The sequence below is a fragment of the Aspergillus niger genome, assembly GCF_000002855.4.
Source record: "Aspergillus niger supercontig An14".
NCBI lineage: Eukaryota > Fungi > Ascomycota > Eurotiomycetes > Eurotiales > Aspergillaceae > Aspergillus > Aspergillus niger.
This window is the reverse complement of record NT_166529.1, coordinates 551923-567833: the sequence shown is the minus strand read 5'-3', so window position 1 is coordinate 567833 and position 15911 is coordinate 551923. Positions and strand designations below refer to the sequence as shown.

The 15911-nt window shown below is 52.0% G+C and overlaps 7 protein-coding genes across 7 annotated transcripts; 6 read left to right on the top strand and 1 right to left on the bottom strand.

The window, feature by feature from the left end:
• Positions 1-30: 30 nt before the first annotated feature.
• On the bottom strand, positions 31-1472 carry An14g02240 (uncharacterized protein; the record flags this gene model as incomplete). The annotated part of the gene is made up of 3 exons (XM_001400813.3): positions 31-50; positions 218-268; positions 377-1472. 3 exons carry the CDS (start codon positions 1470-1472, stop codon positions 31-33), a joined length of 1167 nt encoding a protein of 388 aa, XP_001400850.3.
• Positions 1473-3349: 1877 nt separating this feature from the next.
• On the top strand, positions 3350-5387 carry An14g02230 (uncharacterized protein; the record flags this gene model as incomplete). The annotated part of the gene is made up of 5 exons (XM_001400812.1): positions 3350-3543; positions 3688-4478; positions 4528-4615; positions 4665-4896; positions 4950-5387. The coding sequence occupies 5 exons, from the start codon at positions 3350-3352 to the stop codon at positions 5385-5387; spliced, it is 1743 nt and encodes a 580-aa protein (XP_001400849.1).
• A 744-nt stretch (positions 5388-6131) lies between these two features.
• An14g02220 (hypothetical protein) lies at positions 6132-6640 on the top strand (the record flags this gene model as incomplete). Its single annotated transcript, XM_059744112.1, has 4 exons — positions 6132-6194; positions 6288-6375; positions 6417-6488; positions 6570-6640. The coding sequence occupies 4 exons, from the start codon at positions 6132-6134 to the stop codon at positions 6638-6640; spliced, it is 294 nt and encodes a 97-aa protein (XP_059602282.1).
• A 145-nt stretch (positions 6641-6785) lies between these two features.
• On the top strand, positions 6786-7811 carry An14g02210 (uncharacterized protein; the record flags this gene model as incomplete). Its single annotated transcript, XM_001400810.1, has 1 exon — positions 6786-7811. The coding sequence occupies one exon, from the start codon at positions 6786-6788 to the stop codon at positions 7809-7811; it is 1026 nt and encodes a 341-aa protein (XP_001400847.1).
• Positions 7812-10081: 2270 nt separating this feature from the next.
• On the top strand, positions 10082-10684 carry An14g02200 (uncharacterized protein; the record flags this gene model as incomplete). The annotated part of the gene is made up of 2 exons (XM_001400809.3): positions 10082-10257; positions 10306-10684. The coding sequence occupies 2 exons, from the start codon at positions 10082-10084 to the stop codon at positions 10682-10684; spliced, it is 555 nt and encodes a 184-aa protein (XP_001400846.1).
• An 876-nt stretch (positions 10685-11560) lies between these two features.
• An14g02190 (uncharacterized protein) lies at positions 11561-13029 on the top strand (the record flags this gene model as incomplete). The annotated part of the gene is made up of 3 exons (XM_001400808.3): positions 11561-11675; positions 11746-12647; positions 12694-13029. The coding sequence occupies 3 exons, from the start codon at positions 11561-11563 to the stop codon at positions 13027-13029; spliced, it is 1353 nt and encodes a 450-aa protein (XP_001400845.1).
• Positions 13030-13608: 579 nt separating this feature from the next.
• Positions 13609-15252, top strand: An14g02180 (uncharacterized protein; the record flags this gene model as incomplete). The annotated part of the gene is made up of 5 exons (XM_001400807.3): positions 13609-13885; positions 13954-14314; positions 14370-14746; positions 14801-15143; positions 15192-15252. 5 exons carry the CDS (start codon positions 13609-13611, stop codon positions 15250-15252), a joined length of 1419 nt encoding a protein of 472 aa, XP_001400844.1.
• Between the last annotated feature and the right edge of the window lie 659 nt (positions 15253-15911).

Sequence of the window (15911 nt, the reverse complement as noted above, 5' to 3'; positions counted from 1 at the left end):
TCTTTTCATTGCAGGTCTGATACATATACATCACTGCATTTGTGTATATACTATATACCCCCGTTTTAGCCGATAAACAAGACTGTATATTTTTGATTTAGATATGGAAGTTATGTAGGACATTAGTATTTATGAAACGAGCAGCTTGGGAATGATTCTCTTAGTCTCCTGAGCTTGACCCCGGCAATTATTTACAATACACCCTGCAACCACATACCTTTTCCCCTTCTAGGCTCTCCCTTATATACAAGGAAAATGACATGGAAAACTACCATCCATTACCAACCCCCACAAACCAAATCACTTGATTAGTGATCAACCTACAAAACCACAACCCTGGGCTTATTCCTCAACTCACCCGAATCCCTATACATACAAGCGGCATTAACCACCCACCCGGCATCCCTATTCTCCCCACCCCAGACCCTGGCCCAAACGACCCCCAAAACACCATACAGCACGACCCTCGCCGAATCCACCAAGCCGGAGAGATCAAACAGATCTCGCAAGAACCCAAACAGGGAGCTGAACCTCGACAGACGGGCACGGGATTTCCTCGACGCGCAGAGTCGTTCCCACGCGCGCTGGGCCTCATCGTAGAAGACGCGCTCGATGCCGTACGCTGCGTGGACGTGGCCGAAGACGTGCAGGGCCGGGCGCACGCGCCATAGTTCGGAGAGGAGGAATGGGCAGCCTGCTGAGTAGACAGGGGAGAGGTCGAGGCGGGATTGCGGGGGTGTATGGGTGACGAGGATGTCGGTGGAGGCGGGGATGGTGTTGGACCAGGCGTCGTGGTGTGGGGGGTAGGTGAAGGCGTGTTCGGGGCCGAAGGGCACGATGGCGGGGATTTGGGGCGCGCCGTAGATGGTTAGGGTGCGGGGGCGGAGGGGGGTGGTGCTGGTGATGCTTGATGAGGAGGAGGAGGATGCGGTGGTGGGTGGGAAGGTCAGGGTGATGGAGGAGTGTTGGAGGTAGTGGATGTCGTCGCCCCAGTCGATGCGGGGGTGAGGGTCGTCGGTTAAGTAGTCGTCTAGGGAGCGGAGGGAGGCGGTTGAAGAAGAGATGGTTGCATATGTGGACGAAGTGTTGTTGTGAGATGAGGAGGCATCGATGCGGTCTTCGGGGAGACGCGATCGCGTGTCGAAGTAGCTGTCGTGGTTGCCGCAGATGACGACTTTATGTGGGTGAGGGAGACTGCGCAGCCAGTTCACGGCGGCTTGGATTTCGCGGGCGCTGCCATCGTTGCAGAGGTCGCCGGCGTGGATGAGGAGGTCGCCATCGGGAACGTCGGGGTATTCGAGAGTGTGGGTGTCGGAGATGCAGACGACGCGGATGGGACGGGCGTTCGGGGGTGGGAGGTGAGGAGGGCCGCGGAGGTGGTTGAGGAGTTGATGGAGAGGGTAGATGAGAGTTGCTAGAGGGGATGAGAGGAAGTAGTCGGGGAAAGGACGGCGATGGAAGGGCGAGGACATGGTGGAATGAATTTTCTTGTTTTTGAGGAGAGAGAGAGGAAGAATAGGAGGAGAGGAGAGAGGAGGAGAGAAGAATAGTATGAGGTTATTCCATGGTAGTGGTGGTTGTTGTTGTTGGCATTCAGGTTCAGGTGATTGAAGCAGCTTAACGTGGATTCATGCGCTGCTGGGCGGAGGTGGGGGGTTCCGGTCACCAATCAGAGCATTTGCACCTGAACAGCCAATTTGCGTGGGATCGATTGGGCAGTGGATATTTCCAGGTACGGCTTACAATGTAATAGGATACTACGATGGTAATATATTGCCTTATTTGCTACAAAGAGTATGGAGGAAGAATATGGATGGTTCCAAAGGTGACGCGTTATGATTGTCTGAGGCGACAGGATACGAATCTCGGTCTTGTATTGTAGTATCCAAGGGAGTCTTAATCCTGAAAATCTCCTGAATCAGTTTCAGTCCATCGAGTCTGATGTTTTGAACGTCAGGCGTAAGGGGACATCACGTGCACGACGAGGGGAAAGAAAAGACAGCAAGAAAGAACGAAAGAAAGAAAGGAGAATGAATCATCGACTCCGCAAAAGAAGCTGGACAAGACGGACACTAACCAAGTAGCACTTCCTGTCTTCGTCGTCCGGAAGTCGGCTGGAGCAGGCGATCGGACGCTTATCCACTGGGCCGTGAGTGACATCAAGTCTAGATCCCATGTCCCACTCCAGCCAGAGAGTACCTCTGGCTCGTCTCCCATGCGGTCGCTATCCCTCGAGCATCTGTAAATCCCCCTATACTACGGCTCCACGTTTCTTCCCCGATCGCTTCCATGCAACGTCTATACTACTTAATATTTAAAAAGGTCATAAGGTGCCTGGATCCATGTAGGACGAAGTGCGGGTTGTAGTGTCCCTCTTTCCGTACCCGTTGTTACGCCGTAGCCTGGCTGGGGATGTAGATAGACAATGAAACCTCCGCCTCATCCTCCATCCATCTATCCCTCGGATGACACTTTTTTTGTCCCTTTCAACAGTTCAAGCCCATTGTCTGGTCCAAAGAGCATCTCTCCCCAAAGCATGAGGTTCCCCAACGTTGACCGGTGTATATGCTCGAGCCTGAAGACTTACTCAGGCCCAACCGGGTGAATCGATCCAGAGCCCATTCATGATTTGCCACATGCGTGGGTGGTCAACAACTCTTCTCTTCTCTTCATCTACGCTTGCGGACATTCCTTGTCGATCTCCAACATCGATCTTTCACGTCCCTTCTATCCTGTGGCCCTTTTCTCTTCCCCCTTTGGACCACCTTGAAATCAAAGGGTTGTGAGATTTGCCGGATCTACGAGTAGTAGTGATCAGCCCCTCGTTGCATTGCTCTCTCCTGCTCCATCCATCGTGTTCAATCGCCCCGTCTATATCGTTTGCGTCATCCGCCCAGCCCCAGTCATCTGCACTGGTTTCATAGTATTAGGCTTCGATTTCCATGTTCTGGAGTCCATGTTGGCCATTCTTTGAAATTACTTGATTGTGAACACCCACCATCCTCCAGGTGTGCACTCCTATACTAGACTCTTATCCCGGATTCCCCTCCCCCAAGTGAGTCTGCTGCATCTGGCATTGGCGTTTTGTGGGCGCTGCTGAACCCAAACCAACCCCTCAGATTCGCACAACCAAAGGCCGGCCAAACCAAACCAGACCAGCGCCAACCCGCCTTCTCCTCCGCTGTCGCCGCCGCCGGCCACCACCACCACCACCACTGATCTGCCATTTACTACTCCAGCTGAATCCTGTCGCTACGAGACGCCCGCCATCCACTCTTTTGGCTCTGCATCTCCCTTTCTTGACCCCCAACTTACTTTTCAATCCGATCGGTCGCAATTCTCTGGCATCATGGATGGGGTTGATATCACCAAGGCCGTTCTCAATAAAGGGAAGCAAATGGCTAGTAGTGTCGCTGCCTCCGCTACCAATGGCAATGGCGGTAAGAAGAGAAGAAAAGGGACCGACTTAAAGCCGATCGTCACCAACGAAGCCGCCACGCTTGGAGTCGACCCAGCGACCACCACCACCACTACTACTGAGGGGTATGGCTTTTACCCTTTCTTTCTTTTTCTAGATTTCCTTTTCCCTGCCCGCCCGTGTTTTCCTTGCTTTCTCCCTCCCGCCTTCTTCTTTCTTTTGGTTTTCCCCGCCTCATCCTGATTCTTTCTAACCGCCATGAGTGGCAGGGTTCCCGCATACGGCGTCCCACCATCGCGCTCGTCCTCTTCATCCTCTGGCGAAGAACTCGAGACAACCGCGGAGGAAGAGGACTCGGAAGACTACTGCAAGGGTGGTTATCACCCTGTCTCGGTCGGTGAAACCTACAACAATGGTCGTTATGTGGTCGTGCGCAAGCTAGGGTGGGGTCACTTTTCGACCGTCTGGCTGTCCCGCGATACGACAACTGGGAAGCATGTCGCCCTTAAAGTCGTCCGTTCCGCTGCCCACTATACCGAAACCGCCATCGATGAGATCAAATTGTTGAACCGCATCGTCCAAGCCAAGCCCTCCCACCCCGGTCGCAAACATGTCGTCAGTCTGCTGGACTCGTTCGAGCACAAGGGGCCCAACGGTGTCCACGTGTGTATGGTGTTTGAAGTGCTGGGAGAAAATTTGCTCGGGTTGATCAAGCGATGGAACCACCGCGGTATCCCCATGGCTTTGGTGAAACAGATCACAAAACAAGTGCTGCTTGGATTGGACTACCTCCACCGGGAGTGTGGTATCATTCACACGGATTTGAAGCCAGAGAACGTGCTGATTGAGATCGGCGATGTGGAGCAAATCGTGAAGACGTACGTCAAGGAGGAGGCGAAGAAGGAGCAGAAGGAAGACAATCGCAATGGTCGGCGACGGCGCCGGACCCTGATCACTGGGAGTCAACCGCTGCCGAGTCCGCTCAATACCAGCTTTGAATTCAAGCACAGTTCGCAAAACTCTCACAGCAGTCTTAGTCAGATGGTCAGCGAGTCATCTGGTATGTAACACCGCCTAATCATTGCTACGAAATTGCTGACTGGGTTTAGTGACGCCCAATGCAGAAAGCACATCGATGAAGGAGATGCTCGGAATCAAGGATGATGATGAGAAGCAGAAGCAGAGGGAAAAGACGGCGTACGTTGATCTTATGATTATGTGAAGGGAATACGGCTGATGAATACAGTGATTTGCTGGAACGGGAGGTATCGGGCATTTCGCTCGACAAGTCTCAGTCGAGCGAGGAGCAAGAGCCGGAATGCGACATAATTTCTGTGAAGATTGCCGATTTGGGCAACGCCTGCTGGGTCGGCCATCATTTTACCAATGATATCCAAACGCGACAGTACCGTTCGCCTGAAGTTATCCTGGGCTCCAAATGGGGCGCGAGCACAGATATCTGGAGTATGGCTTGCATGGTATGTCCTGATGCTTCTGCGCTGTTAAAAACTCCTCTGATCATTTGTCGCAGGTATTCGAACTCATCACTGGCGACTATCTTTTCGATCCGCAATCAGGTACCAAGTATGGTAAAGACGACGATCACATCGCGCAGATCATTGAGCTTCTGGGTCCTTTCCCGAAGTCCCTGTGTCTTTCGGGCAAGTGGTCGCAGGAGATTTTCAACCGCAAAGGTGAACTGCGCAACATTCACCGGTTACGTCACTGGGCGCTGCCCGATGTGCTGCGGGAGAAGTATCATTTCTCCGTTGAGGAAAGCATGCGCATCAGCGAGTTCCTGCTGCCGATGCTCGAAGTGACCCCGGATCGTCGAGCCAACGCCGGCGGCATGGCATCCCACGAATGGATGCGGGATACACCCGGTATGGACGGGATTGATCTGGGCATAACGCCTGGCAGCCGCGGCGAGGGCATCGACGGATGGGCGATGGAAGTGAAACGGAGATAAACAAAAGTACATTTAGGCATGAGGACTCCTGACCAGAAGCGTCAGCAGAGTCGGGTGACGAGTTTCCTTGTTTCTGTTACCGTGCGGCGGACCTCTTTATACTCTACTACCATTTCTTTTTGGCTGCGTTGGCCGTTCACTGGATGTTTATGATTGCCTTGAACATGATGCTTGCATGCGCACTGCCCTCCCCGACCCCCTCCCTTTCTTTCTCTGTCCGATTTTCTCTCAACTTATAGAGTTGCGAGCTTACCATCCTACTTATTTCCTTGTCCGAGTCTAGTTCATGTCTGATGCATGCTCCCACAGCTGATGGGAAATATGGCCCGAAAATGGGGATCTACCCTACGGGGAACTGTAGATATTGTGTGCATGAATGGGAGAGGTCATTGTTCTACTTTATGCTACTGCGTGCATTGAATAATCTTAACTTCGTAGCCTAACCAACTATCATCGATCTATACCCTCCTCATCACCATCAAGATGATCGCCCTCACTATCCTCACTCGGCAAAACATCAGGAAACCACCCATACCGCCTAAAATCCACATACCACTCGCCCATGCTATCCTCCTCCACCTCCACCCCTTCAGCCCGCAACGCTTCCGCCTGTCGTTCCGCACTTCCTGGCTCCCTACACAGTTTCCTCGTTAGCATCGCCATTACCTTCCTCCCCCCTCCTATTACATCCACCCACACCCCCACAACCCCAAGGAAAAGGTCAAGAGAGGGATAGACAAACCGATGCGAAATCATCCCCCGGGAATTAATCACCCTCTGCCACGGCACATTCCCCGAATGGAAGAAGTTATCTGTCTCCGGGGCGGGGAGATGCTTCAGGCTGATTCCTACTTGGCGGGGGCGTTTTGCTGACAGTTGATCATAGTATTTAGTATGTAGTATGATGCGGTAGGTGGTGAGGAGAAGGTAGGGGAGTATGAAGATGATGGAGGTAATAGTGGGGATCTAAATGGGGATGAGAGAGGAGGTAGCTTACGATATCCTAATAATGTCGCGATATGCCCGTAGGTCGTGACTCTTCCCCGGGGGATCTCTTGGACCGCGGAGTAGACGGCGTTGATGAAGTGTTCGGCTTCGTCGGTGCGGGGCATTTTTCTTCTTCTTCTTTTTTTTTTTTCTTCTGTTTATACGGAGTATTATGGTGTGGTGGTTAGTATAAAGGTGTGGTTTTAAGGAGGGGTGTTGCTGCTCTCTGTAGATGTAGATGTAGATCGTATATGCTTCCTGCCTGAGGCATACGATTCATGACTGGGGGTAGTTCAAGCTTACCCGGAAAATCCCTCCCCCGATTATCAGATAGAGATATGCTCTCAGGTATCCGACCTTTCAACTTACTACACATTACTCTCTCATCTATACACACTACAACAATCAACCATGTCCTCCCTAGCAGACTACCTCGCGAAAAACTATCTAAACGCGGACCCCGCCCCCGACCGCCCTAAAAAGAAACGCAAGAAGAACACCAAAGCCAGCGACTCCACACCCACCGGTCTCATCATCGCCGACGACGACCCGCCCGATCTCCGCTCCGGGGGCAACAATCTCCTCAACGATGACGAAGACGCGCCGTCAATAGTTACGAATGCTCGAACGGGCGAATTCCGCCGCAAGAAGACCTCGGGCTGGAAGACCCTCACGCCTGGAGACGGGGGCGCTGAACAAGACGCGGCGGATAAGATATTGGCGGATGCGATCGTGGAGGGGGAGGAAAGGCGACGCGAACAAGGGGGTGGTGATGAGGAGGATGATGATGCGCCAGTTGTTGAGGGGGTTGAGGAAGATGAAGAAGGGGTAAGGATGGAGTCTGGGGCGCGGGCAGGGTTACAGACGGCGGCGCAGACGGCGGCGATGGTAGCAGCGCAGGAGAGGAAGAAGAAGGCGGATGCGGCGAAGTATAAGGAGTCAGCGTTGGGGGAGAAGGCGCAGGAGACGATTTACCGTGATGCAAGTGGACGGATCATCAATGTTGCGTTGAAGAGAGCGGAGGCGAGACGGGCGGAGGAGGAGAAGAAGGCGAAGGAAGAGGAAGCGAAGGAGGCGCTGATGGGTGATGTGCAGAGGAAGGAGAGGGAGGAGAGGAAGCAGCAGTTGAGGGATGTGAGGGCTATGCCGTTGGCGAGGACGGCGGAAGATGAGGAGCTGAATGATGAGTTGAAGGGGAAGTTGAGGTGGAACGATCCTGCTGCGCAGTTCTTGACCAGTGTGAAGGAGGGAGGGACGAGTCGGACGGGCAAACCGCTGTATAAGGGAGGGTTTGCACCGAATCGCTATGGCATTCGTCCTGGGCATCGGTGGGATGGAGTGGATCGGGGGAATGGGTTTGAGAAGGAGTGGTTTTTGGCGAGGAATAGGAAGGGTCGCTTGGAGGCGCTGGATTATCAGTGGCAGATGGATGAGTGAGTGGGTGTATTATATTGGTGGTGTTGTTGTTGTTGTTGCTTTGGGATTTGGGTTTATCTGGTGCTGGACGCTGGATGGATGGTAATATGGGTTTGTGTGTATATGGATCGCATGCATGGCGGTGTTTTGCCGGAAAATTCATTGTTCTATTTACTGTCTTTGATATCTACATCTCCTGGTTGCATAGGCTCGATTGTGAGTCTGAAGTAAATGTGTTCAGTGTGGGGTATCTTTGACACCAGATGGGATGAGAGAAGACGCAAAGACTAGCGGTTTGATGTTATACCTTGGTTATATTTGTGCTTTGCGTTGCAGAGCTAACTGAAATTAATGCGTCCTGAGATGATCAGAAGAGAAACTCGACCAATAAAGCCTTGGCTAGACTGAGAGTGAATTATAACTGATATTGCCCCAACTTTGGAGTTTGTCCAACAAATCTGCAAACGCCGAGTACTAGGGACTATGACACATGCCAAGTAACCTTCATATGGTCACCGATTCAAAAACACTACTCAGGTAAACATAGTACTTATCGGTAGATTCCTTTGACGTATCCGTCTATGGTAGGTGATAATCATGTAAGTCGGGAAACGTTTTGGGAGATTGTCTCAGCGTCTCGAGGGAGTGTTATGACTCAATCTATTACTTCTAGAGGCTGAGAGTGGGGGTACTGGCAGCCTAGATCTCGAGGCTGTGTCGCATTCAAAGACGTATTACGACATCTACTAGGTACTAAGTACAGGGGTCACTTATATTGTGCATAATGACTAGTAGATAGTTGCTAGCCTTCTACTAGAAGAAAGTTGCATACATTCCGGCGACCAGTACAGAGCATGACGAACACAAAGAAAGAGAGTTACCAAACACTGTGCACAATCATCATTAGATACTAAACAATACGAGCCAACCTAACTATTTCCTTTGTACAATGATCCAATCCAATCAGTCTAATCAGCAGCAAACAGCATTCCAGCTGATGTCACAATCTTATTAACCAAGCTGCATATGCCATTTGCAGCATCCCAGCCATCACATTGCATTCATTGCAAGTGACTGGCGCAGCAATCAAGTCAGCTGCCGGCGCTACTACGGTCAGATCGCAGATGGCTCGGAGCATGGGATCACCCGCTCAGCAGGACAAGCCCGCCGATAACAGGCGTCACGGGTAACCACGAGCAGAGGCGATTGGCAGCTGCAGGGTTGATTTACGGCGGCATTTTCCTGAACTGCGCCCACTGATTTCCCAGACAGAGACTCCGATCCTAAGGAACCGGGCGGAACGAGATCCATTCAGCATGCAATAACGTGCCACCCTTGACAAGTGACGTTCCAGATCGACCACAACGTGCCTGAGGCAGTGGATCACAACCCATACGGTTGGCCCTATTTTGGGGATCCTTCCTTTCAGCCTTGGAAAAGACCAACGGCAGGTTCCAACTTCTCAGCGGCTGGAATTCTGGCCTTGCGCGTTTAACCTCGGGAATACACTTACTAGTAAGAGCAGAGTGAGGGGCGCCAAACCGTGGGTCGAGGAGTGGCGCTCGGGGGATCGGCAGCAGCAGCAGCAGCAGCAACGATAACAATCCAGGGGGGATAGTCTACTACCGCGCCGTATTGATAGCTGATTCCCACCCCCTCCGATAGTAGAGATAGTCGTTTCCTTGGATTAGTTAGCTAGTAGGCTACGATGACGATAGATGATTTCCAACAGATGACCTGCCACAATCAGCATCGCCTCGCGCGGACCCCGTGCTGCCTATTTAGTCTTCCCCCCCCTCGGAGCGCGTGCGGTTGGAGATAGTTATATCTTCCCCTGGATGACTAGCCCACCCCCAAGGTGTCACTTTGCTGCCTCTTTTCTGTCCTCTTCTCGACTTGTACAGAGAGGGGTCTCCTTGTCGGATCTCTTTATTACTCATTTCCCATCGTTGTAAGAGTCTACCGTGCGCATTTGCCGCTCGACATCCTCGGGTCGTCGATGACTGGAAGCCCAGCCGGGGCCTCTTTATGACTCAGACCAAAGACGCCCTGTAACCTCTCTTGTTTATTGTTTATCGGAGATTTTTGGTTCGCGGGCCTGCCTTAGTATTCAGTCTTTTGTCCACCGCTCTCGCCTCAATTTCCTGGCTTTATATTCTCCTGTTCCAGACATCCCTCAATAACGGAGGCAAGCGCCACCCATCACCCCGAGCGTGGTCTACCCATTTCCTGTATATATCTGAGACTATCTTTGCCCGCATCCATCGGCACCAAACCCGTCATCTTCAGTCATGTCTGACTCCTTGCTCGATATTCGTCGTGCTGGCGTTGAGGCCAAAAGGGCGCACGATCACAAGGCCAAGTGGGCGTACGGCAGCCGTTCTACCCTGCCTCGTTATAACCAAGATGTCCACTCTCATGTCTTGCATAAGGCTAGGCCGAGGATGCCAGCTACTCATTATACAACGTATGTTTCTGTGCCTGTCGCTTAATTAATGTCGCTGACAGCCACTAGCTTGACACGCCATATGCGGTTCCAGCGGAAGGCTGAAACCAACCACCAACTCAGCGATGCGAAAATCGCCCTGCGTGCTGACGTCCGGGAGGCTCTCGATAGTGGAACGTCGGATTCTTCCAGCGATGATATCGATGACCCTGCCGCGGCGGAGAAGATTATCGATGATGCTGAGGGGAAGGATACACTGCCTGACTATGATGTGGCGGGCCACACTATACTCTCTGATGCCGTGAGCAAGGCTGTCGAGAAGTTCGAGACGAAGGAGACAGAGAGGATCGTAAAGGAGTACGAGATGATCTCCTATGAGGGTGAGAATGCCCTGGGCTACATGGCTGACGACGATGACTTTGAGCTGGTCGATCGGATCAAGCTATGACACGTCTGTTGCTTCCTCATCTCATTTTGTGCTTTTGGCGTCGATATCCTTAACCACGGTCCTTGATTCTTGGAGTTGGGCACAGACTGATCACTGATTCGTTCTGACATTTCTGCATGTTGTATATCACTTACGCGCCTGCTTCCAGTCACTCGTTCTGTTGTGATCGACACGCGGAGGAAGTCCGGGGTTGCTTGTTCTCTTTTCAGTTTCTCAGCGTTCATTAATGATCCCCACTGTAGTATTGCTTAGACCGAATATACCATCCCAGCAATGGAAACATGTTTTATCATGACAGAGATGACTCCTAAGAAGATGATGGGTAGTCTAGTGGGGAAATTGAAGGTTAAGCGGGCGCGACCGACGAGTCAACGGGAGTCCGGGGTGATGGCCCCCCGCAAATGCCATGCCATTGTGCTAATTGGATTAGTCCCTTAATTGTGCTGCTTGAATGGAAGTAGCCATTCACTGGTTTGGCGATCATAATTACGGACTGTCAGCCTATTAATAGGACAACTGCGACCGTGAGGTGCATCAGGGCGACTGCTGCACGTCACAGTCCAGCACTATCTGCAGCCGCATGCAATTTGATAACACTTGGATATTTACTTCATCGCATTAATGTCACTGTAAAATAATGTACTGTAAAGCTGAAGGGAATCGTTTATATCACTGCGACTGCCACGGGTGGCCTTTGTGACTCCAGTCGTTGCTCGGCGGCGAGTCTGGATTGTTTACCAAAACAAAAAAAGACAGGAATCGGAAAAGTCCGCATCTCCGATCTTCCTTCTCATCACCCTTCATTGTCGTCACAGCCACTTCATATCCACCAACCATCTTCATTTCTTCATTCACCTCGTCGTCTCCATCCTCAAGATGGATAAACGAACGGCGGAGAGTCCGATGGACTTTGAATGGCAGACAAGGGCCCCAGGAGATGTGACCTCGCCCTTTTACCAGCTTAGCATGCAGCATGACAATCAGAAGAAACGTGGGTCTTGGATGCAGCTCTCTTGGAGGCAAACCTTTGTTTTTTTGGCGCCTAACAAGCTCTTCGACAGGCCCTCATAGCATTTTCGATTCACCCGAGAAGAAATCGATGCCTGCTCTGCGAGAGCCCAACTCCCAGCCCTTCCTCTTCTCCCAGCCCAAGCCGCAGCAACCCCCCTCAACCCCGAAGCCGTTCTTCAACCAGTCAGCATTCATGACGCCTCGCAAATTCGATGTCGACTTCTCATCCGGCGCCGAGAATATGTCATCTCCAGAACACGCGGACAACGAAGATACCCCCGAGCAACCGAAAGCCCACCGGAACTCGCTGTTCAGCATGTACGGACGGTTTGCGCCGAGCCCTGGCCGCGGCGAGATACCCCGGGTGAGCCACTACTCCAACGCGTTGGCACGCCGGGTGCAGAAGAGACGGCGGAGGGACAAGGCGCTGGACCTACAACTACGGAGAGACAGTGACGACGAGAGTGACCGACCAAGCAGCACTGAGCTCAAGCCAACCAAGCAAAGACAGAAGCCGGGACAAGGCCAGCAGGAGACGCCTCAAACGGGATCACGTCTGACATCATTCTCAGATTTCTTTGCCCTGCTGGAAGCACACCCGAATGTCCCTAGCATTCTTTCTTGGTGGGCGCAGTTGGTGGTGAACCTTTCGTTGTTCTCGCTTGCGGTATATGTGGTCTTTGGATTTGTGTCAGCGATCCGGGCAGAATTCGAGCAGGCAGCCGAGGAGGTATCGGATACGATCCTGGCTGAAATGGCGGCATGCGCTAAGAGCTACGTCGACAATCGATGTGCGGGAGGAGATAGACTGCCGGCCTTGGAAAGTGTGTGTGAAAACTGGGAGCGATGCATGAACCGGGATCCAGCCAAGGTCGGGCGGGCTAAGGTGTCGGCACATACGATGGCTGTAATCATCAACAGCTTTATCGACCCTATCAGCTGGAAGGCGATTGTAGGTTCACCATCCTCCAAAGCAAGTTATCGGCTAATATTTCCAGATGTTTTTCCTTGCTACGATTTCGACCGTCACCGTTGTCAGCAACTGGTCCTTCCGTTCCTTCAGAAACCGTCTCAATCAACACGACTACTCTGCACCCCCTAGCTATTCCCGACAATCGTCTGGGCAGCACCCGTCGCTTGCGCCGTCGCAATTCCCCTACCAGCAGAATTCGATGGGATACATGGGAGCGCCGAACCACGGGGCTACTGGGTTTGATAAAGCAGAGGCACCGCTCATGCTGGAGCAGGCCGCGACCAAGGACTTTGTGTCTGACCGGACCCGCGAGCGGGGCTCTCGTCTGCGTACGCCGAGTCCATCCAAGCGGATGAGGTAGGCATATTCTACTCTTTGTGGCATCAGCGGGAGGTCGGAGTTGCACAGGCACTGCATTGGGCGAAACCAAAAGACTGGACTGGAGTTGATTGGATTTTTACTGTTCATGTATATACGTAATAACCTCATCGACAATGCATTGTTATTGTCACCTACTGGCGTGTAGTTCCCCATCCTTCTACTCTGTATTCTATATCGGTCAGATGACCACCAGATGACGTCGGCCACGCCTGGATGATCACCAGCCACCGCGTCGGCCCAGCTTGACACATCCAACATAACCAGGCAAGATCGCGACACCGTTGCCTTAGCAGCGAAGATCAGCCCACGGTCCAGACATGAAATACAGGCTCCCCCTCCAGGGGGTGAGGTAAGGCATCCATGGAGTCTTTGGGTGCCCCTCTGCTACCCGTGCGGGCCTGAGTCGTGCCCTCATGCTGACGTATTGCCATTCCGTCGGAGATATTATAGAAATTGAGCTTGCCCCTCGCTCAGACTGAAAAATGCAGCTCGAAGCATTGCAATTGATTTTCTTCATTGGTCGCGTTGATTTACTACGTATCAACTCTCTCCATCCAGAATGACGAAGCGCAACCTCATCGTTGTTTCGAACCGTCTCCCTCTGTCGCTGAAAAAGGTCGACGGGGGATACGAATCTTCCCTCTCCAGTGGAGGTCTAGTCACATCTTTATCGGGATTGACTAAAACCACTACCTTTAGCTGGTTCGGATGGCCAGGCATCGACATCACCGATGAAACCGAGCAGGGACAGATTCGCAAGAGCTTGGATGAACATAACGCTGTGCCGATTTTCTTGGATAATGAATTGGCAAATAATCACTATAATAACTTCTCTAGTGCGATTCTTCCGTTCATTCGGTTTACTGAGAATAGGGAGATTGCTAATGGTTTTTCTGGTATCTAGATGCCATCCTCTGGCCCATCCTCCACTACCAATCCGGCATAAACTTCGAAGAAGGCCCCTGGGAAGCTTACCAACGAGTCAACGAGATCTTTGCCGATACGATCGCCGAGGCAGCCCAGCCGGGGTCATTGATCTGGGTGCACGATTACCATCTTATGCTGTTGCCGCGGCTGTTGAGAGATCGATTGGCGGGGAAGAATTGCGCGATTGGGTTCTCGCTGCATACGCCGTTCCCGGCGGGGGACTTTTGGCGGAATCTGCCGGTGCAGAAGGACTTGTTGAGGGGACTGCTGGCGAGTGATGTTATTGGATTCCATACGGATGAGTATAAAAGAAATTTTGTGCTTTGTGCGGAGTCTCTGTAGGTTACTGTCTGGTGATCTATGGTGGGATACGTGCTGATATGAATGTATTAGGGCCGATGCGAAGGTGAAGGAGTCAGGGACGCTGGAGTACGAGGGTCATGAGGTGGTTGCGGAGAAGTTCATTGTCGGCATCGATCCGCAGAAATTTACGGATGCACTGCAGAATGAGGAGGTGCAGAATCGCATAAGGGACTTGCAGCGCAGGTATATGGGGATGAAGGTTATTGTTGGGGTGGATCGGCTGGATTACATCAAGGGGCTCGTGCAGAAGTTGAAGGGCTATGATGCTTTCTTGGATCAGTATCCGGAGCTGAGCAATAAGGTGGTGCTAATCCAGGTGGCGGTGCCCAGCCGGGAGGATGTGAAGGAGTACCAGGATCTGGAGACGGAGTTGAGCACGCTGGCAGGAAGAATCAATGGAAAACACTGTGGGTGGCCTCCTGCGTCGACATTTGTTGTCTACTCTGTGCTGACGGGTCTAGCTACCGCCGATGGCTGTCCGCTGATCTACATGCACCGATCAGTTAATTTCAGCGAACTGACAGCGCTGTACTCGGTTGCCGATGCCTGCTTGTTGACTTCAACGCGGGATGGAATGAACCTTGTTTCGTTCGAGTACGTTGCGTGCCAAGCGCAGCGGCATGGAGTGCTAGTGCTGTCCGAGTTTGCCGGAGCAGCGTCTTTTATGAAGGAGGGGTGTCTTACTTTCCATCCAGCGAATATGTCAGAGATGGTTGATGCGGTTCATCAAGCAGTCACGATGAGTGGTGATGATCGCAAGTCTCGATATGAAACGTTGCGGCACTTTATCGAGACAAACACTAGGTGAGTTTACTGTCACGGCACGATACTTGGGCTTTGCTGATAATGTAGTGCAAAATGGGGCGAGACGTTCATCGAGACATTGACCAAGCATGTGGAAGGCGGGCGTTGAGCCCTGACATGGACGGTGTCAGATAGAGACCGTTGGAAGGCTGAACCACAGGGCACACGGCACGTTGAGGACCCTGCATGCCGGTGTATCCGGATAATGGCAGATAATCCCGGCTAATTGGGGGCGACGGCAGCTACGGCTCACAAATTGTGATGGAATAGACACGGCATGATGTTTCAATGAAGCTCCAAACTTTACAGTGCTAGGCTGTAAACGTGATTATAATCACGATGTAATTGATTATCATCTACAACTCAACCCCCGCACCAAGAAATGAATCCTCTCGTCGGAAGAAAAAGACGGCATTCCAGAAGAACTTTTTCCTAGATAACAAACAGTAATCAGTCCATCCGTCCCTGACGATCCCCCCATCGAACCTCGGTAAGACGCTCGACCCAAAAACCAGACCGACAAGCTTTTCAACCTCCCTAAACGAAACAACGGCTGTGTTGATCGTGAACGTGGTTGCCTATACCAATACGAGAACCATATAGGATAGAAATTGAGTTTACCGTGGAAAAGCCACCCGCTACAGTTTAATTAACCAACCCACCCACATGCCCAAGGCACCTGTAACAGGGACTACTGTCCAGAGAGTGGATAGTGGCTAGTGGGCAGACGTCGGATGAACTCCGGAAGACCCTAACTGATACGTAGAA